The sequence below is a fragment of the Rhinolophus ferrumequinum genome, chromosome 2 (assembly GCF_004115265.2).
Source record: "Rhinolophus ferrumequinum isolate MPI-CBG mRhiFer1 chromosome 2, mRhiFer1_v1.p, whole genome shotgun sequence".
Taxonomy (NCBI): domain Eukaryota; kingdom Metazoa; phylum Chordata; class Mammalia; order Chiroptera; family Rhinolophidae; genus Rhinolophus; species Rhinolophus ferrumequinum.
The window spans coordinates 36464007-36491411 of NC_046285.1; the positions used below are offsets into that span (position 1 = coordinate 36464007).

Consider the following 27405-nt stretch of genomic DNA (forward strand, 5'->3'; position numbering starts at 1 on the left):
CACACTGCACTTTTTCTTGGAAAACTATCAAGGTCTGCAGGCCCCAGGCAGGTAGTGACTAGCCTCTGAGACTTTTGCTAGTCACTCCAGGCTCAGCACTGGCACCAAACCAGAATCTATAATAACCTGCTGACCACAACTCTTCCCTCTCTAGAGACTTCCTGAAACCCTGCCTCACCCAACTTATGTACCACATCAGGCTTTATGACTGGCTGAACTTTAAAGGAGCCGCCAGGTGGCAGCAGGCCTTGGAGTGTCCTGGGTTTTTGCAGAGCTACCCCAGGTTGGAGGCAGACGTCCTCGGCTTGCAGCGTGGCCTCTTCCACACACCTCCAGGTTTAGCACAGGCAGCAAACAATTGTGGATCACTTTGTAGCTCCTACCAGGTAGTTCTCAGCCAGACACAGGCAGGGGGTAATCTGGGCCTGCACTAGAGCCCCACCCAAAAGGCACCAGAACCAACATACTTGAAAGTTGGCTTCAGACCACACCAGAGCACCACCCACAGACCATAGCAAAGTGTCACAAGTGGCACACCCAAAGGGCAGTCTCAACAGGCACCAGAGCCCACTGGGATGAATAACTGAAAGTATAGTGTAGGGAACACAGTCAATAATATGGTAATAATTATGTAGTGCCAGGTGGGTACTAGGCTAGTCAGGGGGATCACTTCTTAAGTTATATGAATGTCTAACAACTATGCTATACACCTGAAACTAATATAAAATAATACTGACTGTCAACTGTAATTGAAAAATTAAAAAGAGGGAGAAAAATGTGAAGGGGAATAAGAGGTACAAATGTCCAGGTATAAAACAAGTAAGTCATGAAGATGTAATACACAGCATAGGGAACATAGTCAATGATATTGTGATAGCATAGTATGGTGTCAGATGGTTTCTGGACTTACCATCGTGATCACTTTTATTTAAAAAAAAAATCTTTTAAAAAATAAAAAAATAAAGAAAGATGTACTAATAGGCCTGTGATATAGAACCCCAAACTTAAAATGTTCTAACCCATCAAGAAATCCCATTCATCATTTCATTTTTTGGAAAGGATATAAAAAATGAAATGTCAAAGCTATAATGTCAGAACCGTTTAAAATGTCAAATGCTTGTTGTTGCATAGCCTGGCTGTCTGCTGTTCTGACCAAACCTCCAACTGGCATAATAATTACAGATGATGCATTGCATTTTCATGCACAACTGGATCCAGATTTATAACAAATCAGACAGAAGTTTTCTCATTGCCCAGCCCGGAATTTTCCCCTTTTATTACAAAGCTTAAGATTTTGCCTGTGGAACAGAACATTAATACGATTCAAGACAGCATTTGGGGTAAGGAATAAGAAAGCAGGGCAGAAAAAAGTTTCTCATTTGTAATATACAGATGCAAAAAAAGCCAATGGCAGTAAACACATTTGTCGAATGCAAGTAACCTAAGTAGAATCCTAAACTGTGTGGACACTGCCCAGATACTCTAATTCTATTTCAAGATGCACATTAATTTAGGAGTGCAAGGAAACATACATGAACTGATAGATAGAGAGACAATCCTTCGGTTTAATCATGTTCTAATCTGTACAGAGAGCACTAATAGATAAACAGAAAAGCAACAATACTTCTGTCTAGGGTCTTTGTGAAAGTCTCAGTGGAACCTTAGATGAATGATACTTTCATAAGCCAATACTAATTATAACAAAAACCAGCAGTGTGTACATGGGGAAAATTTCATTTCTTCTCAACTGAAAGCTGGGAAAGGCATTCTCAAAGTCACTTCATTTTCACCTAACCTAGACCAGCCTTGTCACATGGCTTGGAGGAAACCCCCTCCTGTGTCTGGCTGCTTCCCGTTACAGATTACTTTCAGTACATTGGAAAAGTCGAAGCTCTTGGAAACAATCTCCAGAAGATCCTGATCTTTTTCTGTGCCATTGATAAATTCTTCTAAAGTCAATTCTCCTAGAAAATAATAAATGAACAATTAACAAGAGGCTTCGTGCATGCCACGCACTGGTATACACAATATATTCAGTGGTATTTGTATTGGTACTCTTCTTTTGATATCCTTTCACCTCAATCAGACTCTAAATTCTTTGAATATCCTTATAGAAAAGCATTTAGTAGTAAGGTTGCTAGTGAAATAAAGATGATGAACACAATCTATTTTTATTTTGAGTTGAGAATGTCAGGTGCAACCATGCAATTGTGGAATAAACCAAAGTGAAGTACAGAAAACTAAAAATAAAAAAGGAGTGGTAAGCACGTGGGTGGGGAAGATCACAGGGGTACAGAGGTAGTGGGGCAGGAGGACTATAAATAACAAAAGAAAAGCCTTCCTTTGTAAAAGAAAATCACGGCTGCTAAATTCCCAACCTCAAAGATTTTTAAAATTTCTCGTTGCTCAGCATGACCAAAAGAGAAGTGGAAGTGGAGGTGGGGGAGCTGAAGTTGGCTTTGACCCCAGTTACAATACTTCTCCATGACTACTGATGGTTGTGAGAGAAGCTGTATCTGCAAGGGGTTGGAGTATAGTAGCGATGCAATGCAGTAACCAGCGATGCAGGTTACTGACTTGGACAAGAGAAAAAGGATGAAATCCACTTTTTTTTTAAATTGAGACATAATTGACATATAACATTTATTACTTTAAGGTGTACAACATAATGATTTGCTATGTGCCTATATTTTGAAATGATTACAATAAGTTTAATTAGCATCCATCACCGCACAGAGTGATAATTCTTTCTCTTGTGATGAGAACTTTTAAGATCTATTCTCCCAGAACTTAAAAGATGCAATTTTTCACTGTTGTTTTGTCACTTTCTTCAAAATACCTGTGAAATCTGCATATTATTTTTTTATGTCACCTAACCACTTGCCATAAAAATTTTATTCTCTTCTCCAAATTAAGCCAAATTTTATCTGCAGCAACTTACAGTGTTTACCATTTATATCTAAAGTATTTATTTTTGAAATTTTCCTCACTCTTTTCCCTGTAGCACTTTAGCATTTATTCATTTATTTATCAAACATGTATTAAGCCCTAGTGGGAGGTGCTCAGAAAACGTGTGCTGATGAATTGCTTCCCTTTACCTGATATTTTTAAATATTGCTGCCTAATCCTTTTCAGTTTGCTTGTGGATTTATGCCCAAAGAAATTACAAGGATGTTTTGTGTGTCTCCCTAGAAAGGATCGTCTGTGTAGATCCAGAAGCTTCTCATCAAAAAATCTACTATCAAAAAGCTAATACTATGTGATACAGAATTGCACACCTGAAATCTATGTAATTTTACTAACAATTGTCACCCCAATAAATTAAAAATAAATTAAAAAAAAAATCTAATACTGACTAAGAAATGATTAAGCTAGAGATCGTGGGACTCAGAAGGACTTAAATGATTTTTGACTTTTCATTATTTTCTTTTATATTTAAAGACATATTTCAATGTTTTTAGGGCATAATTCAGAAATGACACAATTTTCTTTTATAGGTTGAAATTACATATACAGGTCATTGACACCTACAGTATTCGACATTGTTGTTGTGTTGGTGGACACATTCTCTATTCCTGGGGACTCTGAAGTTCAGTGTAATGGGTGCTCTTCCATCACTCACTACCAATTTCAGCGGTTTCACTGGCGATAGGACAGTTACCCGTGAACATTTTCTTAAGTCCTGTTTTGCCAGTCTGGTTAGCTTGTTGACATTCTAGGATCATGCATTTCTTCCTATTAACATCTTAAATATCTTTTATAACAAAACAAAAATCATCGCTCCCACTGTCCCACCCCAGAAAAAAGCCAAATTTTACTCTGTATGTCCATGTTAGAATATTTGCTCTAAAGAAGTCACCCTGGTTTTAAAAGAAAACAACCTGTGCAAAGAATTTGTTTTTCAATTCTTTCTAATTCTCTTAAATTAGAACTTCAAGAAAAATTGTGCTTGGCCTAGGAAATTGGCAAAGATGGGAATGGGGAGTCTTAGGAGATGAGAGTGACCAGATATTCAAAGGAGGATGCTGGAAAAGATTTTCAACCACACAATTTGATATTCATTAGCAATGTGGCACTAGAGGCATTTAGCAGCAATTCATGGCAGTTTTAAGTACAGTGGTTTCTTCTCCTATATGAGGAAACTCGATTCTCTTTTATCTCCTCATAGTTCCCAGTTTCCCAGTTTGGTTCACTGTGACCTTCGTGGCTTTCCAGAATGTTCCAGTCTAAAATACCTCTCTCTGGTTAGTCGCTCAATGTCTTCCTTTATGTTCTGTCCCTAAGTTCTTTTACTCTAAATAATCTGCTCAATCATCATCCTGTTTCATTTCTCCTTTGGCCTCCTTCTGTTTCTTTTCACTTTCACGGTTTATTACTATGAGCCACGTAAGTCTCCCTTGTCTCTGTGCTATTTGGCGCTTTGTTAAACTTGTCTGCACACTTTTGGCACTTAATGTTGTGAACGACATGTATAAATCTTCTAAATCACGTCAAGAACGACCCTGAAGCAGCTCACGGTGGAATGCAGGTTGCTATTCTTCCCGTAGTAAAGGCTGCAGACTTCCACGCTCAGTCACTTATCCTGACTGTCTTATTGTCCTCTCTGTTTTCATCCCTCAATAATATGGAAGGTTGAGCTTCAATTTTTTGTCTTTCTGATTCTCTTCAGGCTCTCCTTTTGGATGCTTTTATGCATAATATAAAAATAAAACTAACTTGTTGACATAACAATAATACATGCTCATGGTAAAAAATTCAACTACAAAAAGGTGTCATGAAAAGAAAGAATTCCCCCTTAGCCCTTTAGTGCCACTTTCCATTGGTAATTAACTCCTGCTAATCAATTCGTGTTTATATTTTATGAAGTTTGCAATGTATATGCATTATATGTTAATTTCCAAAATAGTCTTCTAGATGCCTTTCACAGATAGCATTGCATATTGTTCTTGTTTCTTCTTTATTTCTTCCTTTGCTTTCCATATGCCATTTTTTTCCAGACACTCATTCATTGTAACTATTTATAGAGTACTGGCTTTGTGCCAGGGTGAGAACACAAGAAATACCAAAGTACATAAAACAGAAATCGTTCTTGCCCTCCTGGAGGTTATAGCTCTTTACCTTTTTATTTTTTTAGCATTAATCCTATCTCTCTCTTTTGGTTAATCTTCTGATTTGGATTTGCTAACTGCCATGATAATCAAGTATAGAATCCTCCTAGCTGTTGTATATTTGTGTGTATCAACAGATTTGATTTTGGTCATTCTTTTGCAAACAATTTACAGTCAAATTGGGGTTTTCACATATGTTCCTGAAGTTTTTTTGGTTGTATTTTGGTGTGTTGTGATTTTCTTTATCTTTGGTTTCAATATTCACTGCATCATCACATACCAATGATGTGCTTGCTTTTCATTTTGAGAAATCAAAAATTATATGTATTGGCACATAGTCAACACTATTCTGGTAGACTTAATTGAACAGCTCTATTTCTACCAACACTGATGTTTTGATAACAATGATAATAGAAATAAAATATTATATTTGAGGTATATATACTTAGGCTTGTACAAATGTGAAGAGACATTCTCCTCTGTGGTGCTAGCTTTCCCTTCATGTGTGAGTGAAGAAAGCACTTTATTCTCTGTCAAATACTGGCAAAATCCTTTTACTCTTCTGCAAATATCAACCTTCTACGGATTCATTACTTTCTCTTCCTCGTCCTGGCGCACTCAGCTGTCTTTGTCCAACAGTACAATTTTAGTGTCTTTTTCTTTGTTTTAAATTTTATTAAATTTATTGGGGTGACATTGTTAATAAGATTATATTAAATTAATTGGGGTGACATTGTTAATAAATTTCAAGTGTACATATCTATAATACATAATCTACATATTGCATTGTGTGTTCACCATCCAAAGACAAGTCTCCTTCTGTTACCACACATCTGACCCCCTTTACCCTCTTCTACCTTCTATATGGTATAATACAACCCAGCTGTCTCTTGACATGAGATGATACACCCACCTCCAATAATTTCCATATACAAGCAAATTCTATTAGTTTTAGCTCTGCATATGCATTTATCAAGAACCAGTGGTTCATTGTTATTCCAAAGAGCAACTCGTTTATTTGATATATTCATTTTGTAAAAGCCAATGATATATACATGTCTTGAAATATGAATTTTTATCAGAGGAAATAATTCATGTGATTAGTTCTATAATAAGCTATTCCAAAAAGCATTTGCTTTCTTTTGACGTATTATTCTAAGTCAAAGAGCCCTTTTTCTTAACTGCAGGTGACCTCAGTTATTGCCTGAACACAACACCTTCACTCTCCCAGATCCATATCCTTTCTAGGCCTCTTCCAACTATATTCCCCATTTTACTGATTCCTTATACTTTGTTTGTGAGGAACCTGCTTAGATAGTAAACAAAGTGTGCTGCATCAGTTTCTTGTTTCCTGAGACACATTGTCTGTTCCCTTAATTTAATAGAAACTGAGCCTCTTCTTAAAGATACCACAATCCTCATACTTCTTTAAGGAAGGCCACCTTTTTCTATTCCCCTACTCCCAGCATTAGAAGATCTATAGATATTTTTAAACATTCTTGACCTGCCTGTTTGAAATTCACTGTCTACTAAGTCTTAAACATTTATGATGTCCTGTCTACTTCCTGAATACTCATCCTTAGATCAATGATTTCAGCCCCTGGGCTGAAATGGTTTATCCTCTCTACTCCAGCCTGTGGTACCTCTAAGATTAAAAACCGAAACAAAGCAGAACAAAACTTAGAGCATGTCTCCTGTTTGGTGATCACAGTTTTGGGTTGCTTCTTGGTGTGTGCTGTGATCTTTGTCTTTGTTTTCAATATTCACTGGATTATCAGATACCAAATAAGGTTTCACTGGCCTCATAAGACCTTCCACTCTCCATTTCTCTGGTCCTTTTCTAGTTTCACTTAGCTTCCTTGTCAACTCTGGGTAGCTTGAATCTATTCCTGTCAAGCTTTGACATGAACTGACTTATTTTATTCTTGATCCATAGAGACCCAAACATGAGTGATGACACCAAATGGGTTTGATCTCAGTCAATTAGTAAGTGAGCATTCTGACTTGAGATTGAGGTGAGACCAGTCTAGAACTGTGCCCTTAACAGGAAAATTGATGCTATTGATTCATTTCCAAATTGTTTTTCTAAAAATTATACTCTTGTCCCGTTGTTGGTCTTCATAATGCTGATTTCATTTGAGCTCTCTACCAGCCTCCTCACCACCCCGTCGTGCCAGACCGAGCTGCTGCATTTGACGAGTGCAAACTGCCACACTCAACATGGGTCTCTACAGCCCTCTAGTGTCCGCTATAAGAAGTGACTCATGGTAGGCAGGTTGATTCTGTGGAAAAGTTACGGTGGATTAATGATGACAACCATGGCTGGAGTCCCAATGCGTCACATCCATCCTTTGTTTAAAAATCTCTCTCACTAACATTATATTTTACACAATTCCAAAGTTTCTGTTTTTCAGGGACCATTCCTAGACATGCTGCCTCAGTCTCAAATCAATATGCTCACCTACCTATTTACTGAGTTCAAAGCCATTGGCGTAAACATTCTGCCTTTTCTTGCAATATCTGTATTCCCTTTTCACTCCACCTCTGAAGAAGAAGCACACCTTCTTTGATCCAAAGAGGTACCCAGATTTTAGGGTACAGAGAGACAATAGAAAAATAAGCAAAAAGAATAAAAATGCAGAAAAGGTAGAAAGAGCAGAAATGGAGGCAAGTATGGACAGCTCTTTCCAGAAATGTGTAGTCAAAAGGAAGGAAAAAAGATCTGATAGTACAAGGTAATATAATTGAAGGAAGGATTTCTTCAGTAGGGAAAACTAGAGGTTATTCTTCAGTAGGGAAAACCTCCAGGAAAAAGGATATAATGATGACTAAAACATAACCCAGAGCAAACAGCAGAAGGTCATTCATTTCATATTCTACTGCTTTTATTTCCTTGTGTCTCTCTTTACTCTTCTTCATATAACCCAAAGAGTTAAGCACCATGCATTGAATATAAATATGGTCAATAAATATTTACTCAATTAAATTCTACCAACTGGAAAGCACTGGACTGATCAAACTATGAAGCTCAAATTATAGCACAACTAGGGTTCCTTTGAAAAGTTTATGCTTTTGTCTATATGGCACTCTCCCCCACCACCACTATCTCCGACTGTAAAAAAAGTGAGCCCAAGGAGAGTAGCTGCCTTACCATCATGGTTTATGTCAATATTATGAAATACCAAGTTGGTGAATTCTTCAGGACTCAGAGTTTGCTGGCCATTGAGGTTTTGTACAGTCTGCAAAGGAAATTAAATCAGACATTTTAACTTTGCTGGAAGTAAATACGTTTCGTGACATTTCTACCCTAATGTGACAGAATTTTTTGATGTGTCCATGTCAGTTTTGCTATCCGACCTGTTCTAGTTGTTAAAAATAAACAAAAAAAAAGATTGTATGTCAGTTCCCAGTAATGAACCTTAGAAATCAAATTAAATTAACTGAATACAGTCTGGGTTTGATTTTATACAGCACAAAGTGATCCATTCAACATATTAGGTCACAAAACAGGCCAAGAATGCCCTGGAGAAAACATGGTAGCAGTCACTGTCATAAGAATTCCAGACATGGAACAATGTTCTCAATTTCAGAGCAGTTATCTTTGATCTTATGAATGAACAGAAAAGGGTGATCTATGAGCACCTAAGGCTTCCTCTCTGGTTTCTGACATTGACACCCCTGGTCCTTCTTACCCTTTTGTAGAATGATCAACTGGAAAGACAGATATGTGTACCTTGGAAGGACAGTGAATTTCTCTCACACTCTGCCAGCACTTTTTCATCATAAATGTTGTCAGGGGACCCAGGGAAAATGACATTTCCAGATTTTCTAAAGGGAAGATTTCACCATCCCTTCCCTTCCCCCTTAGGTGATTAAATTAAGTGACCCATATTTGACATAGGAATTCATGAGAAAATGAAAGAGAGAGAGAGAATGAATCAGTCATCTGAGAATGTGAACATAACTATCTTGATTGAACATCAAGGGATTTTTAGAAAACCTGCTGGCAACATATTTCAATTAAAGGGCATGGTCTTACGTAAGACTCTCTTTTGCTTCTTTCCAAGCATTACTAATCCTGAATCCAGGATTAATCATACTAAACAGTGGTAAAGCACCACTCTTGGCCTTAGCAAGTTGAGATCTCACAGTTAAATATAAGACAATACTTAGAGTAATGGTCACATACACACATACACAAAGTTTTTAGGGTTTCTCAGTAACTTGGCAAAGGTCCCCAAAGCCTAGAAAATTTGTCTGGCATCTAGTATTCCCACATTCTAAAGTGATAGTATGTATAAGTCATAATAAAGATTATTATACCATATGTATAAGTCATAATAAAGATTATGAAATTTCTAGGATTTGTCCATTACCCATCTCCTGGCAATATAAGTGAGAGAGAAGGATTGATTGGAAGATGGATGAGGCTTAAGGGGATAATATTTTTGGAGGGAGTCATCAGTATGCCCTGTGTCTTCCCTCTTCTTATAGGAGAAGCGTGGTGGGGAGATGGGCAACGAGGCATGGTTTGTTTCCTTGTTTCTTTCCTCAGTGAGCATATGCTTTTTCTCCTGCATTTTGCTAAGTCCTTCTCTAACCACTCTCTTTGTGGGGGCACGAGGAGGTAGGAGAGAAAAGAGAAGCAGGAGAGCTCTGACCTGGCAGGTAATGTCATGATTATCTAGTGTCAGGGCTTTCTGGATGACAGATGTTTAAAGTCCACTCTTTCTGAGGAACACCCACCTCCTTTTCATTACTGGGACTCTCTCTATTGTAATTTCCTAAACATAAATCATGCATTTTGATTTTAGCTGATCCTTTGAGGCTTATTTTACAGGCTCCAGGTCTGAGTTTCTCAACAACTACACAATGGACATTTTGGACCAGACAATTCTTTCTTATTTAGTATCATCCTGTGCATTGTAGAATGTGAACAGCAACCCTGGTCTCTAAACAATAGAGAGTGGTAGCGCCACACTCTCCCCAACTCCACAGTTGACAACCAAAATGTCTCCAGACATTGCCAAATGTCCCCTGAGGGAGGAGGAGCGCAAAATCACTCCTGGTTGAGAACCATTCTCTAGATTTATCTCCAGCTTTCTTCTTCTGAGGTTCCCTCACTTGTCCAAGTGGCTCAGCTGGACAAAATCCAGGACAACTCTTTGACAGCTTCCTCTCACAGTGGCCTGTATCTGATTTACGGAAAACCCGATCATCCTTCACCCCCACAAATTCTAGGAATGTAGATACTTCCTGACCTTTATCCCTCTGCTCTGCTGCCATGTGTGCCTCTTCAGATTTCTCAGGCTTCACTTAAACACTGCAACACTGTGTTCCCCAAACTAGAGAGTATATTAACATCCCAATGGACTCCTTAAACTCCCATGCTATTGACTTGAAGACTCCTACCCAAGAAATCCTCTCCAGTAATCCTTCTCAAAACCCCTCCCCTTGACCATTTTATATCCTTGAAGTGAGATTAAGATGTAACTACTTCCTTTGTAAGGAAGTTCAAAGTCCACTCTTTTTCTGAGATCCCCACCGCCACCCCCATCCACCTCCTTTTCACTACTGAGACTCTCTCCCCTGCAATTCCCTAAACAAAAATCATGCATTTAGATTCCAGCTGATCCTTCAAGGACCGTAATATTTCTGCCTATAATCTAGTACTGCCTTCAGATCTCTTTGTTTTTAATCCCTTTTCCCCTTTCCCCCCAATTCCTTTGAGATTTGATGATCTTCTCCCAACCCCCCAAAATGGATAACACACAGCAAAATTTTGCCCTTAATTTCAAGGGCTTCTAGGATTCCTGAAGACCATAGATCCACAGATCCCAGGATAAAAACCCTTGCTTTGAATATTGCTGTAGAGGCATCCCTTAATATTTGTATGCTGTATTACATATTTGATGTTTTGAAAATAAGTTTGATATGTTTATTTAAGATAATATTTTCAAGTATACATGCGGTTTGGCACTCTCTACAGAATATTTTAAATTCCTAAATTTTGTTGCAACCTATAATATGCATGCAGAATTTCTGAATTTAATGCTTACAGAGTTTGATTGCAAAGCGTTTCTTAGTACTTTTTTGTGTGAAAGACCTATACGAGATTAAAGTGGAAACAATATTAGTATTATCATACTTTTGAATTCTTTCTATTTGTTGATTAATACGACATTAGCTAGTTTTAAATTTTAACAGCTTTTTTCATTTGTTGAGGTGTTCAATTATAATTGTAGTTCTACCCATTTATTTTTTCTTGCATTTTTGCTAATATTTCTACTATGCATTATATTTATGACTCAGCTCTCCTTCATTTATAAGTGAAAGAATTCTGACCAGATCATTTCTAAGACATTTGATTCTAACTCTTATTCTGTTACAAATTCAGTATATGCATTCATAATGTTTATTTTATTTCATATCTTCATTTAAATACAGTGTCCCACTTAATCATTTTTTATTTTGAAAGCCATTTTATCTCACTCAATGACATAATTATCTCCACTTCACTGGTGGAGGGGGGATTAGATTTATAACAGGACTTACTGAACTTTCGAGATGGAAAGGTCTGAGATCCCTGAGTTTTCTATTAGAAATACTTTAGTCCAGCTTCCCGGAAGATTAGTCCTGAAGTACCTTTATTCTTAATCTATGTCTCTTGTTATATAAACCAACTTGTAGTTTAGCTGCTCCCTGCAAGACTTTCTGCACTGAAGCAGAGAAAAAAGAAAAGTTGTTTTAGAACCTCATGTTTATTTCATTTTTCATCTCAACATGCTGCTAAATTTGTTAACTTCTGAGTGGACTACACCAAGAAGAAAATGTTGATTTGCATTTGTACACTCACTAACCAAAAAGATGTGAAACTTACATTGTTTCAGCAATTCCAAATATATATCCCAAGAATAACCAACTGCATAGAAAGCTGTCACCAACTCCATAGGGAGAAAAATTGAATTAACTATAAAATGTCCTGCAAAGGATACTTTATGACTTCACTTACCATGAAGATGTTCAGTAGTTCCTTTTTGTCAATAGAACCATTTCCATCAGCATCATACAGCTTAAAATACCACTTTAATTTTTGGTCCATTTTTCCTCGTACAACTAGATTTACAGCAGCAATAAACTCTACAAAGTCAATAAATCCATCCTGTGGAAAGCAAGGTGGGAAGAGAAATAAATCTTTAAAAAGAACAATTGTTTTTTATTTGAGAAGTCATCATTTATGAGAACCTTATGTGCAATTGAATACAACCCACAAGATTTTAGCATAGGACTTTTCCCTGGTACATCATTGAAAACAAAAATACATAGGTAATGTGTATAGAAACAAACAACTTTAAATATATAGGTAAGCACCTTTTAGAGAAAATGTCTATTTCTTATGCAGGGAAAAAAACATGGTTCTGAAATGCTGTGATGGAAGGCTGACTCCTCACCACTGAACACCTTATAGTGGCTGTCTTCTCCTGAAAATCTTTAAGTTTTTTTTGTCCACTTAGAGAAAAGACTGGGTACTAATTTTTAACAGAAGGAAAATGTCAAGTAGCTAAAGTCTGTACTCCGTTTTAGAGAAACTGGTTTATCTTTTTGGACTGCTAAATTCCAGGACTCCTTTTAAAGATCCATCACTTTTGATATGGATCAAAATTTATGAGACTCTTCTATAAAGATTTTGTCATATTAGTCAATCTTAGTAAAGATTGTTTAAGGGTTACATGATTAGGTAATTCCTCTCATCCTGTTTTAAATTTGTAAAAATTCTCAGTTGAAACAGAAACAGTCTGTGTTATTTTAAAGAACCATATACTTTAAATTCTGTTCAGCCAAATGCTCAACTATCTTAAGAAAAATGTCCAGCTCTGGGTGTGTGACCCACTCTGCTATTTTCCCATGAGTTCAGATGCTGATGGTAGCACATCCAGCCCAAAGCATGCTGTCAGCTGCATTCTCTGGAATATTTGGGATGTCAAGTCCTATTTACAAAACAGGATGCGACATAAGGTACCCATTTGCATTGGAAATAAAGGGCCTTAGACTTATGGGTCTGTAAAGCGATATGTGTTTGCTTTGAGTCTCAAGTTTTTATGTCTAGTTCTACCAAGTCTATAAGGAAAGCAACTGAGAAATCAAAGTCTGTTTGGCTGTTTCATGGCTTTTTTCTTTCTTTTCTTTCTTTCTTTCTTTTTTTTTAGACAACTACAACATCTCAGGTATTGGAAGTCAATGTGATAATAATCATTATAGCATTGTCTTCAAAATGTATTACATTTAAAATTTTTCTACATTGCAGATGTTTTACTTCTATAGTAAATATATATATATATATATATATATATATATATATATATATACATATTTAAAAAAAGAAAATACTTAAAAATCATTTCACTACATTTAAGTATTAGAGTTTTACATTTTACAATTTAGGCATCTTTACCCCATCGACAGTTTTAATACTTCTTAAGAGATAAGCTCTGCTAACAGATGGAAACTAGGTTGAATGAGTGTCCTAAAGGAAGTTTGTTCAAGTATACAAAATGTAAAGTGGTTTTACCTTTTCTCCACCTGCCTTTCCTATCGTTCGTTACCACAATCTTATTAATCCCTAGCAGAACTATGGCTGAGACAAGGGAAATGTTATCACAAAGTCAAAATTGATTTACGATATCACATCTCCAGATTTGGCAGGACATGACCAATATTTATCAGAAATAGGGCTATCAGGTTCGGAAGATGTAACCTGGGTGGATGGTATCAACCAGGAGCACATCTGCTCCAGGGCACATCTGCTCCCAGGTCTTCCTCCTGTGTCTCAAGGGCTGACCCATCAATACAGCTGTTTCCTAGGTGGTTACTAGGCATGTTTACCAAACGGTCACAGAAGCACCCTCTCTGCGGAGACTGAGCTGGCTTGTTATAAAGTTGATCCTCCATGTTCCCATAAAAACCTGATATTTCATAGTGGTTTGTTTCACTTTACGAGTCCTGCTTCAGTGACCACAATTTTTGGTGTCACCTCATGATGAATGGCAACAGGCTAGTTTGAGCAATGTTGCCTTTAGAACATTTGGTACTTTGCGATTAGGCCCAGTGGGTGGATGGCCCTAACACCTTCCAATCAGGCTCTGAAAGCTCTGGGCAAACCATACCAGGAGATGAGCACGAATGTTTTTATTGTATGGTTTTAAAATGGACAACCTGGTGAATCTACAGCCAAAGTTGATTATAGGTAAGGAAACCTTTCTACGTAGACAAGTGCAGCTTCTTCAAAAGCGCCCATAAGCAAAATATTTCCTGCTTTCATTTCAGCATTTTCTTATGTAGCCAAGCAAATTACTCCTCACAATCCACAGCCAACTCTTCTTTCCAGTTCTCTTTCTGTTAAGGTTTTGCAGAAATTGGCATTGGTGAGATGACCCCAGTGAAAGTGATTTAATAGCTTGTGTTAGTATTGGAAAGGGTTTTAGGTAAATGCTTGTTCTATAAATCAGAAAAAAATATATACTGTTTTCAATTAATTAGATTTTAAGGATGGGGGCAGAGGATAAGAGTCACAGAGATGACGAGGAGATGTCTCAGAAAATGTGACTAGGAAGAATATAATAGCAAATGTCCAAAATCTTTGGGGAGAACCAAAGGAGCACTAAGTTCAGATGTTTTAGTTGAGCTACAGGCGCTCCTGTGCACACAGAACTGCCTGGAGACGCCTGACACCTCCTGTCCTTGAGCCAGAGTGGAGTTCATAAACTACCTGCACAGAACCATGTGGTGACAATGAAACATGCAGATTCCTAGACCCCAACCCCAAACAACAGCATCAAAACTACTTGCGATGGGTTTTAAGAGTCTGCATTTTAAAATGTTCCCCAGGTGAGTCTTATGTATTCCAAGCTTTGAGAACCACAGACGTAAGCTTTTTTTCTTATCCGTGTCTTTCTTTGTAGGCATTGTAATCTTCTAGCCATTTCTCCATGTGATTATTGTAATTGTGACTTATTTTTACATGAATTTATATAACCTTATAAATAAGACTAATTAGAAAAATTATGACCCACATGGGACCGTCTCAGAATAGTGGTATAGTCATACGAACACAGTCCAGCAATCAAAACTTAATTTCAAAATAACAGCAAGTCTTTACTTCATTTCTGGAACAAACACGAGTTGCACAGAATTTATGGATTTCTTTACAACATGACCTTCATCTCCCATCTGCTCTTTCACATACACCCTGCTGCTCAATCTTCAGCAATCTCCATTGCCCAGTTTCTTCGCTGCCAGCCCCAGCAGAAAAACATTTCACCCTCTTACTCCACCAATTTTTCTCATAATTCTGCATCACAAAATCCTAAAATATTAGTTTGGCACTTAGAGGTAGAGGGAGGTGAGCAAAGTGGGAAGCACACAAAGCCATTTTAGTGATCTTCAGACAGTCAGAGTTTGGGAACACACATAGAAAAAATAATTTTCATCCCAACACATATATAGATTTATACAGCATGTTCTGAGGATGAAGCGGATTGCAGGGAAGAGTTGAATGGGGCTCAAGATATGGAAGCATGATAGTTTCTCAGGCTCCTACGGGAGTTCAGCTCCATTAATATGTTATAAATCATTTTGTAGATGGGGGTTAAAATGAGAGAGAGAAAAATATATATGGAACTTCAAATTTAAGCTTTCTTACGGTCTCTAAAATGTATGAAAACTATAAGGCATTATTTTTACATCTGTGAAGAAACTATATATATAATATCAATGTGTATATATATATATACATATAATCCACATATATATGTACATATGATATATATTATATTCATAATATATATACATATAACATATATCTCTTTTATATATACAGATAACTATATATGTGTGTGTATATATATATATATATATATAAAAGAGATAAAGGTTTAGAAGTCTAATATAATAAAAAATAAGGAAAATGAAATCCTGTAGTGCTTCTGTCCAACAGAAAATCCATAGGTGGAATATGTGGTCTCCAAGCAATAAAGCTTATATGGATATGAAAAATAATTATTTATTATTAAGAGCTACTATTTATGTACAAAAAGCACACGTTTCAAGCACTGTGCAAGTCACTTTCCATGCATTATCTTTAATTCTAACAGCAACCTTACAGACAGCCTTGTTATTCTTATTTTACAGAGGAGAAAACTGATTGTCAGAGAAGTTAAATAAACTAGATAAAGTAACAAAACTAGGATGGAGGAGAATCCAGGATTTAAACCCAGGCAGCTTTACTCTAAGACTTTCGTTCTCTGTACCACCCAATATTGCCCTCAAGACTTGTTACAACTGAATTCTCTTTCCGGAAGAGGTGTCTATACACTTGAATAGAGGGACGTGCTCATGCAGTTTGTTGTTCTGGATTCCTATGGGTGAGCTATTTGGTAACACAGTTGCCTAAAGTGAGTGTCTGAGATGCTTCACCTTGTGCTCCCTTCATACCTGGTGTTGCCCAAGTAAAGCTGGCCTGTGTGCTCTAAGCTGCTTAGCCTCAGGGAGACTTGTGAGGCCAGAGGGCTCTGGGGGCCACCAGGCTCTTCTTCACCCTGCCCCCATAGCCATCTGGCTCTGGCTCAGAAGGACAAACGTTGTTCATTCTCCTCTTGCCTTCCCCTGCTCCCCAGTGTTTTTGATGAACATTTCTTTGGTCCATTTTGGAGCCAAGGGTTTAGCCTCCAGCACCACACAGACAACAAGCTCTCCCTACCTATGGTTTTCCCAGGAAATTTACCCAGCTGCCCCTCCAGGACCTGAAGCATACATCCTGGTCTTGTTTTGCTGATCCTGCTCTTAGTCTGTGCAGCTGGTCCTTCTTTTGGCTCAGCATTTCCTCTTCTTCAGGGCAACACTCTGCATTACAGCCCTGACAAACCTCTCCCCACCCTATAAAATCCCTGGGTAAAACCTCAGTGTAGATATCATCCAAAATGCCCAATATGGTCCCGCCCTCTCTCTCTCTCTCTCTCTCTCTCTCTCTCTCTCTCTCTCTCTCTCTTTCTCTCTCTCTCTCTCTCTGCCTGAGTGACCTTGAGTCTGCTTTGGGTTTTGTCCCAATGATGGAGCCACAAATTTGTAAACTAGGTAATGTCATCAGGAGAAGTTGGCTTCATTTTACTATTTTAAACCATAGAATTGCAGCTCTGGAAACAGTCCTTCATTTTGCAGATGAGAGGTGGACTGGACTAGTAATAATAATTATAATAATAATCAGAATGGCAATGACAGCTGTTGGTGTTGATGTAATACTTGCTATACATACAGTGCCAGGCATTGTGCTTTACACATATGAGCTCATTTAGCCCTAACAAAGCCCTACACAGTATGGACCAAGAAGCATGTCATCCTGGGCTCTCGTAACACTAAGACCATGGGAATAGAAATGATTATTACAAAAACTAGTGATAAAACCTCAAATAATCCAAACCCAACAAAAATCCACCAAATTATAGTCCCAGATTTAAACTGTTTCCTCCTGTATCATTAACTTTCTGCTACTTTTCACAGAATCATTATCTGGAAAATTCATGAATTGTCACAGCCCCTAACCTGAAGACATTTAGAGGTTTTCATTTTTTCACATGTGACACTTTTCTTTGACATTTTACCAGCTGTGGTTGGTCAGTAACAACATAAGAAATGAAATGTCTGCTTGAAAATGGTCAGAAGTAAGGAATCCCAGAGAGCTGGTATCAGCACATAATAGGATTGATCAACAATTGTCAGTGATGTTTAATTTGCATTTTAGGAACTGCAAAGAAAGTAGGCAGAATATAAGGGTCACCTCTATCGTGTCAAACACATGTGAATACTTCTAAAATACTTTTGTGAATTTTAAAAATCTGTTGTTTTAAAATGTTATGTTCAGCATATACAACCTAGCCCATTTTCACCTACAGATGTTTATATTAACAACAAACACAGCCTTTCTATCAGCCACGGAATTGCTGGAACGTCATGAGGAAGGACCCCCCTCTGTAAGATGAGAAATATACAGCGGGCTTGGTGAATTGATTCTATAATGTGATCTTTATGCAGATCAGACACGGTTGTTCTTGACTTAACCATGAGTTCTGGGTCACAGGGCATCTCAAAATATTTACCAAACAAGCTCTTGACTATTAATAGGTTCCCTGGATATTAGTAGGAAGCCCTGACCATCTGCCCCCAGAATACAGCCAGATTATCAGGTGTCCAACCCACTCTGAATGAGAGGCCAGCCTCACCTGTTTTGGGGGAAGCAAGATAATGAGCTTGATCACTTATAAATGAGCTAACTATGGAAGACCTACCTAGGAATATAACAATGGCAGCCTTTTGCAAAGAAATTCCTGTTAGCCATTGTGGTGGGTATCCTCTTATAAGTAACTGTCTCCCTTAAGGGTTATTGCAACAGACAAAATAAAATCCAGCCTCACTCTAATTCAGTCAGCCTGTCACCTAAGTGTTTTATTTCCCAAGGAAGAGCCGGGATCCTTGTTCTCTAATGAGTAGAAGAAGAGAATAGAGGATATTGAAAATTGCAGAATACACAGCAGAAAGTATATACAAGTAATACGCCATGTATTACTTGCTTCAAGCCCGTGTTTCTTTACTATGACTGTAACTAAAAGAACAGTCAGAGGAAGTGCTTCTGAATGAATAGTTCTGGACCCAGAATTCCCTTTTCATATGTACCCACAGCTATTTGGTGGCAGAAATGGGCCTAGAACCCAGTTTTCTGCCACTTTGTAATCTTTCTGGTATAGCAGCAGTGCTTATATTTGGTTGCACATTCGAACCACCTGGCAGCTTAAAACAAACAAAACATTGTTTTGATTCAGATGGCCAGAGGAGGAGAGCCAGCCACTGGTATGTTTAATAACACCCTCAGGTGCTTCTAATATGCAGCCAGACTTGAGAAGCAGAAGTCCACCAGATTTTGCTAAAATATGTGAGTTACAACAGATTAAGTTTAAACGTATGTCAGCAAGTGCAGTTGATGTCTTTAACGGGTAAAATTCTGTGAGCGGCTCAGCCAAAATTTGGTAATTGATGGTAGTACATATGTGTAATGCGGAGACTCAGCTCTTGTTCCTGGCAGGTGAATGCAGGATATGGTGAGGACGAAAAGGAACACCAGCGGGGCCACATGTAGGGGGTTCATACCACTATATTCTCGCTTGCGGCAGGTCGAGACACAAGAAGCCAGCATCCGCCAGTACCCCAACAAGGGGTCTTTCTGCACCAGTCTCGCTGGCGGCCTGGCAAGACACAGGAAATAGAATCTACTCGGTCCACACCATCTGCAATCCGTGCTTGCCAACCGCAATCTGCACTTGCTAGGTAGCCACGGCAGTTATATACAAAACAATAGTGGCTAATGGCCAACTGGTTACAGCTGATGACCATCTAATAACCAAGCCAGCACCTTTCCACATGAGGCTGAGAGCCTGGAAACTGCTCTCTGGGACTCCATCCCTACAATATGGAAATGCTATGTCGATTATAAAGTGCTAAACAAATATGGGGTGTTTTATTATCACCAACAAATGCTCTCTGAGAGCTTCTGTACTTGTAGCTGTGAAGTTAGTAGCCTTGGTCTTTATCTTTAAGAGATTTCACCCTAATGGTTTACAAGCTAAGAGATGGGCATTTGTTTCCTGTAAATGTACCTGATGAAGAGCAGCAGTAATTGTGGTCTCCTTAGAGGCCAGACAGCCCAAAGCACTGTTACAGACTTCAGGGCAGTGGCAAATATGATGCAAGTTCAAAGCTAAGTTTTAAGGGCTCTCACACAAAAGGAAGCGAAAGAACCAGACAACCAAAAGTCACTTCTGAAATCCAAGTAGAGCTGGAGTTCCCATACATGTGTCCTGATTAGATTAAGAAGACACTCAAAACTCTAAGACGATTCCCATTTAATTAATTACATTCTGTGACTGGCAACCATTGCAAGAGGCCAATATTGCCCCAACCAGTACCAATGACTGTCTAAGGCACTCAGATCAATTAAAGGTGAGAAATGGTGGGAAAGCAACCCCTGCCCCTGCAGGCACACTCTTTCATGTGGAAATATAATTTGAGCTTGATAAAGCAGTAGTTAATCTTCCCTGTTATCAAACCTGTGGGGACCAAGGTCAAAGACATCGGCATTTTGCAGATAAACATATCGTCCCTTCATGGGCTGTCTTGCCCATTTCTTTTTTTTTTAAATTAAAATTTATTGGGGTGACAATTGTTAGTAAAGTTACATAGGTTTCAGGTGTACAATTCTGTAATACATCACTTATAGATCACATTGTGTGACCATTTTTTCAAAGTTTTCTCCTACATTATTTCATATGAGCTCAGTGAAATGTAGGCAGGCTTCAGTTTTAGAACTGAAGACTTTTGACACGGAGGGGTTATGAGCCTTGTAAAGATTACACACAGCAATAAAGAAGCCTGGCCCAACCCTGGCCAGCCTCCCGTGCTCCTACTCCTCCACTGCCCCCATGATGGCCTGTGATTCACACCATAAAGAGATTCACACATGGACTCATTTAAAAATAGCAAGGACTTCTGATACATTAAGCTAAGGTTTGATTTGTGAACACATCTACAGGTAAACTAATCACATATATTGTAGTAATCACATATTAAATCCCGTAGCTTACCACTTATCCTCACTTTTCTTTCTTTTAACAGCCTAATCACCCATGTTTCTAAGAATTCATTCACCATATCCTCACTCTTGATTCCCAGGATTTGTCTGAAGCTGCTCATTTAAATAACCTAAGGACTTCCTTTGGCTGTTTTTTTTTTTTTTTTAATCCTAATGTTTAGAGGTATCCTAAATCTGTTCTGATCACTGCTTTTCTGCTTTAAACTATCATTCCCTTTATGGTTTGAGTTCCAAACCCATAAATTCAGAGAAACAATTTTATTTCCCTTGTGAGATTTTGGAGCTTTACCAGAGGCAAATCTTCTGACAAGTGTTTTAGGTCCATCTCCCTGTCCCACCTCTATTCCTTCTATTCTAACCATCGCTTTTATTACCCCCTTTCTGCCCAATAGAAAAGGTCTCATCCCTGACCTCCTGCCAAATGATTATTCTTAGAGCACTTTTGATCCAGTTTAAGAGCTGACAATGGCATTCGGTTTGGATAAAACCCAGATGCCGAGGTGTAGCCCTGAGGGCCACACATTTACTTTCATACCTATTACAGGAGCAAGAACATAGACCAGGAGCCAGAGGGATTGAGGGCTGACTTTCTTCTCTAAGATTCTCTAAGCAAGTCTCTATTGGCATCTCAGTGCTCTAAATGCCTCATTTTTTAGTTATGATGTAAGAATAAATGCAGTCCCAACAACAGGCTGGTTATCTATATGGAGCAAAAGATACAGATGAGGCACCTGGAGTTTGTAGTCCCCAGTTATGCTCTAGCAGTAACCCTCTGCCTTAGTTAAGTATAAGTGACATCTACTGTATGCCACCGTGAGAGGTGCCTGGTCTGGGGAAGCAAACAGGATTTGAAGAGAATGATGAATTCTTCATTTTTATTCTTCATTATTTCTGCACTGTTGTTTCATGAGGATGAATTCATGCACCATTTGCACTTAAAAAGAGAAAGGGAACATGAAGAAGAGCAAATTGAAGAGCTAGTGTGAAGCAGTGTGGCTGGAGTGCAAAAGGTACAGGATGAAAAGACATGCTAGGTGCTCCTGCATCGCCAGGCTCTGCCTGGACTTCAGCAGAGCAGAAGTTCAGTTCCGTTTCATGCACTCTGTACTCGAGTGTGCATAGAGCCCCGAGTGCAGGTTCATGTCTAGGATAGGAAGTAGTTTCCATGGAACTGGGTGTTTTGCTTCAATCTCCAGGTGAAGCATGTGGATGCCTAGGTGAGAATAGTGCAGGTCCTGTCCACTTTCACTGCCTCTTGGGAAAAAGCAACAATATCTAGATTTTGACAGTGTTTCTTCTTTTTGGAATATCTCTGCTGGCCCAGACCCAGCTCTAATGCTTACCAACCTTTCATCAGCTTCATTAGGCAATGACTCACTTTCCCTAGCAAATCAGTGGCATAAATGGGGGAAAGGAAGTAGTTAGGGAACTATTATAGAAAAAAACAGACTTAAGAGTGATAACCACCAATTTCCATGTATGAACTCATAAGTTTGATTTGGATCAAACTCAAATCAAAACAACAAAAAAGTACACTGAGACAATATAGAAATTTTGCCCATAGACTATTATATGACATTAGGAATATGTCACCTTCTGAAGAAGAATATAGTTAATAATATTGTGGTAAGTTTACATGGTGACAGATAATTACTAGACTACGTGTGGTGATCACATTGTAAGGTATATAAAAAATGTCAAATCACTATATTGTACACCTGAAACTAATATTGTATATTTACTAATATTGTATTCCTTATTTAAAAAAGGAAATTGTACTTTGAAAATAGAAAAATAGTTATTGTCACCTTTGTTATGTATAATAATGGCATACTAGTTATGTTTTAAAAGAGTCTTTATTGTTAAAGATGAATAATAAAGTATTTACAGGTGAAATCATATTATGTTTGAGTGGTTTTTTCTCTTAAAAAATCCAGAAAAGCATGTAAGAGGAAAGATAAAAGTATCAAAATTTTGATACTTGTTGAAGACAATTTACACATTTGTATATGTGTAAATTTTTCATAAAAAAATTTAAGTTGCTTCATTTTAAATTTGAATAGTTTTCCTTGTACTTAGCCTTGTTAATTTTTTGAAAATGCACCATCAGATTGGTTGAATATCAATTAATTGTTTTTGAAATCCTCCTAGTAGATAATCCATCAATGCCATTTTTTCATGTCTTCCTCCTGAGTCCCCCTTCTTCCTTATCCATCTGGATTAGCAGCACATTGGGCTTTCTGCACAGCTGTTAGTCTAGACTTTCCTTCTCCATGATCCTGGGCTGCCATATCTGTTTATCTGTTTTTCCTACATTAGACTCACTCTCTCCCTCTTTGTTGATAGATTCCCTGATTTTGCTAGAGCACCTGCTCCAGTAGCTTCCTAAGAAAAAGTAAATGTGAAACAAACTATTTAGTTCTTGAATGTCTTTATTCTCTGCTCACATTTGATTTGGCCTGATATTTTTCTCCTCAGAATTTTGGAGGCATTTTTCCATTTACATGTACTTTTAGCTTACTGTGTATGTAGTAAGAGGCTCAAGGCTATTTTGATTTTGATTTTTTCCTTTTTTAAAAAGAGTGTAGGATCTTCTCTTTATCTCTGTTGTTACAAAATTTCTCATCATATACTATAGATTGATTTTTCTATTTATTATGCTGGGTCCTTGGAATATGTCTGATAAGTCTGGGAAATTTTTCTGGTTTGTTTTATTGTAATCTTACTTTTTTCACTGGGCTCTTTTTCTGTGACTCTTATTCATAGGATATTAGACCTATCAATCCCAATTTTCAGATTTCATTTGTAGAAATGCTGCATGGAAGGAAATACGAAGTCAGGGCTGATTGGGTGAGATGTCAGACCAAAATGTTAGTCTGACCCAGGAGAAGAAGAGAGCGAGAGAAAGTTGGGTAGCAAATGTCTATACATTCCTGAAATCTACGCTTTGAGAAAGCTGCCAAGGAATCCTTGAGCCAAAGTCAGCTGACAAGGGTCCCCTGTCTCTTAGAAATGATTTAGCCTTATTATTTCTGCTGTACTCAATCATTGGTGGTAATCTAAACCCAGGCACAGACTCAACACAAGTGCAAGGATGGATCTCAAAGTGATGCACCTGGGCCCTATTAATTGCCTTCCTTGGTGGTCTGAGGTGACAACTGCAAAGAGGGTTCTATTATCACGTGATGTTGAATGCATTCGTTTATGTACTGTGCCCAGAACAACGTCAGGAACATTAGAAGCACACAGAAAGCGTTAACTATGGTTACTGAGTGCCAAGGAGAAGCCTGTAACTGTGGTTAGCCAAAGAAATTGTTATAAACTTTGTGTTCTAAACTTCAGGATCTATTTACTTTTACTTTATGCACTGTTCTAATAAGCTTGGTTAAACTGAGATAAGCCAAAGCCAGGTTAGAAATGGCAGAGTAAAAAGAGATTGGAAGCTTATTATTATAACAATCATAAAGTTGGGAAAGGTGCATTTGACAGCAAGAAAAGAGACAGATAACAAAAAGCAAACACAACAAAAGCACATATTTTCAGAAATTTTAACATTAGGAAAGTTAGCCGCAGCAACTTCAGGAGGCATGAATGCTGCAGGGTATTTCATAAATGTAACAACAGATGTTCATAATAATAACTATTATCAAGAAAACGTTTTACTGGTACTTTGAGGAAGCAGGAAAGCATAAAGTGCATTTCAAATGATTTTCATCCAGAATAGTTAAAACTGCAGAGGAGCTCCACTAGAAAGAGTAACTCCTCTGGGATTCTGGACAGTTGATTGTTTTATTGATCTAATTAAATATATGGCTTTTTGGTTTTCCTGTGCATAATTGCATATTATTTTTTACTACCACTTGTTAATGAACAATCCTTACCCTTCTCATTTTACAACCTAATTTCGTATTGAGATTCCCCACACCTTTGATGGCATTCGTCATCACTGCCTAGGTTGCTTCCTTCCTAAGCAAACATGAAATCTCTGATAAATCATGAACACCAGCAGAACTTCCAAGTCATTTAAATTAAGCTCCTGAGATATGCTTGGCCATGCCATGACTGTCACCAAGGGGACTCTCACTCCAACAGCACACATGCCCCGGGTTGCCTGTTTGGACAACGTCTGGCCCTGCTTCCCGACCGACACCCAGCTGGCTGCAGTGTGACAGCACTTCCTTGTTTGTACCCAGCACTCCTTTTCACATGTGCCTGCTCTTGCGTATGAACCACCGACACACACAGAGCTTTCACGAACATTGGGCTAACAACAAAATCGCTGTCGTGGGACATGACATCAATGCCTTTGGAGAATAACTGAAGAACTTGATGATAGCTTATCTCCTAACCTCTTGGGAGTACTGTCAGAGTCTGAAAAGCTGCTGTCTACAACAGACTTCCATTGTGAAATCGGGTTGCTTACAGCAGGCAAAGTGGGACAACCGCAGCCATACTAAGGGTGAAACAGAGAATGACAGAGGGAGGGAGGAAGGGAGAGAGACAGAATAAGGGGGAGACAGAGTGAGAGCGCACCCACTGAGAGATAGTCAAAGTGCATAGTCAAAGAAACAACATGCAATGTGCACATAGTATCCAGTCTTAGTTCAGGCTACTATAACAAAAATACCAGACTGGGTAGTTTAAACCACAGAGATTTATTTCTCACAGTTCTTTAGGTGGGGAAGTCCAAGAGCAAGCCACAGGAAGATTCAGTGTCTGGTGAGGGCCCACTTCTTGGTGCATAGACAACTGTCTTCTCACTGTCTTCACCTGGGGGAAGGGGCGAAGAAACTCTCGGGGGGTTTCTTTATAAGAGCGGTAATCCCATTCATGTAGGTTCTTCCCCTGTGACCCAACCACCTCCCAAAGACCTCACCTCCAAATCCCATCGTATTGGGGTTTAGATTTCAACATATGAATTTGAGGTGGCTCATTCAGTCTATAGCATACCTGGAACGTATTCCAGAGTTAAAAATGAAAGCACAAAAAAAAAAAAAAAATGAAAGCACAATCTTCTCATTTTCCCACCGATTTGTAAGTTCCTTGGGACAGAGCTCTGCTTGCTTGCAACTAATCTAAGTAAAATTTATGAGGAAAATATGGTCATGCTAAGTAGGCAGTGCTTAATTCATGTTTGATAACAAAGAACAATAATGTCCAAAAAAAAAAAATCTGTTCCTGACATTGCTACAAAGATTAAATTAATTTCACACAGGTTTAATCTTTCCCAGTTCTTGGCTGTTATCTCCTTTTAAATCATCTGCTTTTTGGCTTTGGAAAAGGGCTCAAAGAGCTGTGCTAGATTCCATACATCTTAATGGACAGCCAGTTGTTTCAATTTATTACATTAATTATCCCTCTTTCTCTTTTATTATCATGTATAGACTTCTAAGCCATTTGTTTTTCTATGAATAATATTTCTCCTTTCCCTTTTATTCTAGGTGGCATTAGCACATTTTGAAATATACAGATTTACAGGTAAAATAACCGACATGCATAAGGAAAGCAGGAAAGGAAGAACTTTAGCCTGGTATTTCATATTGTTCCTCTTTTTGTCTTATTTTGTCTATTCCATATGTTTTCTCATTTTCATGTTTTTTTCAGGACACGAGATTAAATGTGTTGCAACTCCTCAGGAGTGAGTAAATTCAAGACAATAGTTGAGTGACAATTTTTAAAAACAAAAATGTATGTGAATTTCAAACTATAAATTTTGTTTTTCCCCAAACTAAATTGGTCAGATACAAAAAAAAGAAGAGCATTATAAAGCATTCCAACTTTTGGGTTGAGCACGAAACCATGTTGGGCTAATTTGTATTGATTTTACCTGCCAATCTAGATGCAATCACACTTTTAAAAGTAGATTCCTACAATTTGCTTTTCTATAAAATGTCACCAATGCATTAACTACTTTGAAAACAGTCTTTGTAAGTCAATCTGCACATATTAGATTTGTTTAAACAATAGCATTAGAATTCCATGCTGAGATTTAATTTTAAAATAACTCCCTACATGCAGAACATTTCCAAGGGCAGAGAGGCTAGTACCCAATTACTTTCATGCCGTCAATGCTACATGTGTTTAATAACTCACTTACCTACAAGCTATGGGTTCTCTGAAGACCTTCCCATTCCATGCAGAGGCACATGTTTACCTCAGGCTATTTTATATTTTTAAAAAGGGAAAATGCAGAACCATAGCCAAAGGAAAAGAAATAGGTCTTACCTTGTTCATGTCAAAGGTATTATAGACTTGATCAACATGTTGATTGGCCTTTTGATTCAGACCTTGCAGACCCAAGAGTGTCTTAAATTCATGCAGTGTTTGCAGGCCAGATGGATATTCCATCATAAATTTTCTGTACCACACATAGGTCTCTTTAGCAGGAATTGTTGTCTGACCTCCAGCTATAGATTTGCTGTTTCCCATTGTGACTCAGTCTACAGCTTTTTCTCAGGTTGTTTTCACGTAGGGTCTCCCCGTATTTAGTCCCTCACTCTTCACTAAAACTTGAGACTAACATATGCCATGAGAAAGCTACTCTAAACCTCTTACAGCTACAGGCTAAATAAGAACAGAAAGCCAGTGAGATTAACTCATCTGAAC

General features: G+C 38.1%; 1 protein-coding gene across 2 annotated transcripts; it reads right to left on the reverse strand.

The window, feature by feature from the left end:
* Positions 1–1809: 1809 nt before the first annotated feature.
* On the reverse strand, positions 1810–27228 carry GUCA1C (guanylate cyclase activator 1C). Of its 2 annotated transcripts, XM_033091914.1 has the most exons (5): positions 27025–27228; positions 12121–12270; positions 8222–8347; positions 6533–6534; positions 1856–1964 (listed from the first exon to the last, which is right to left on the reverse strand). In XM_033091914.1, exons 1-5 carry the CDS (start codon positions 27226–27228, stop codon positions 1856–1858), a joined length of 591 nt encoding a protein of 196 aa, XP_032947805.1. The 2 variants fall into 2 exon arrangements, with proteins under 2 accessions (XP_032947804.1, XP_032947805.1); XM_033091913.1 differs by lacking the exon at positions 6533–6534 and having other exon boundaries at positions 1810–1964; positions 8260–8347.
* Positions 27229–27405: the final 177 nt, after the last annotated feature.

Coding starts and splice junctions, on each gene's coding strand:
- GUCA1C (XM_033091913.1), bottom strand. CDS start 27,228: ATGGGAAACAGCAAATCTATAGCTGGAGGTCAGACAACAATTCCTGCT. Junction 8,348..12,120: donor AACTACTGAACATCTTCATG/GTAAGTGAAGTC, acceptor TTTCCTTTGCAG/ACTGTACAAAACCTCAATGG. Junction 1,965..8,259: donor TATTGACATAAACCATGATG/GTAAGGCAGCTA, acceptor ATTATTTTCTAG/GAGAATTGACTTTAGAAGAA.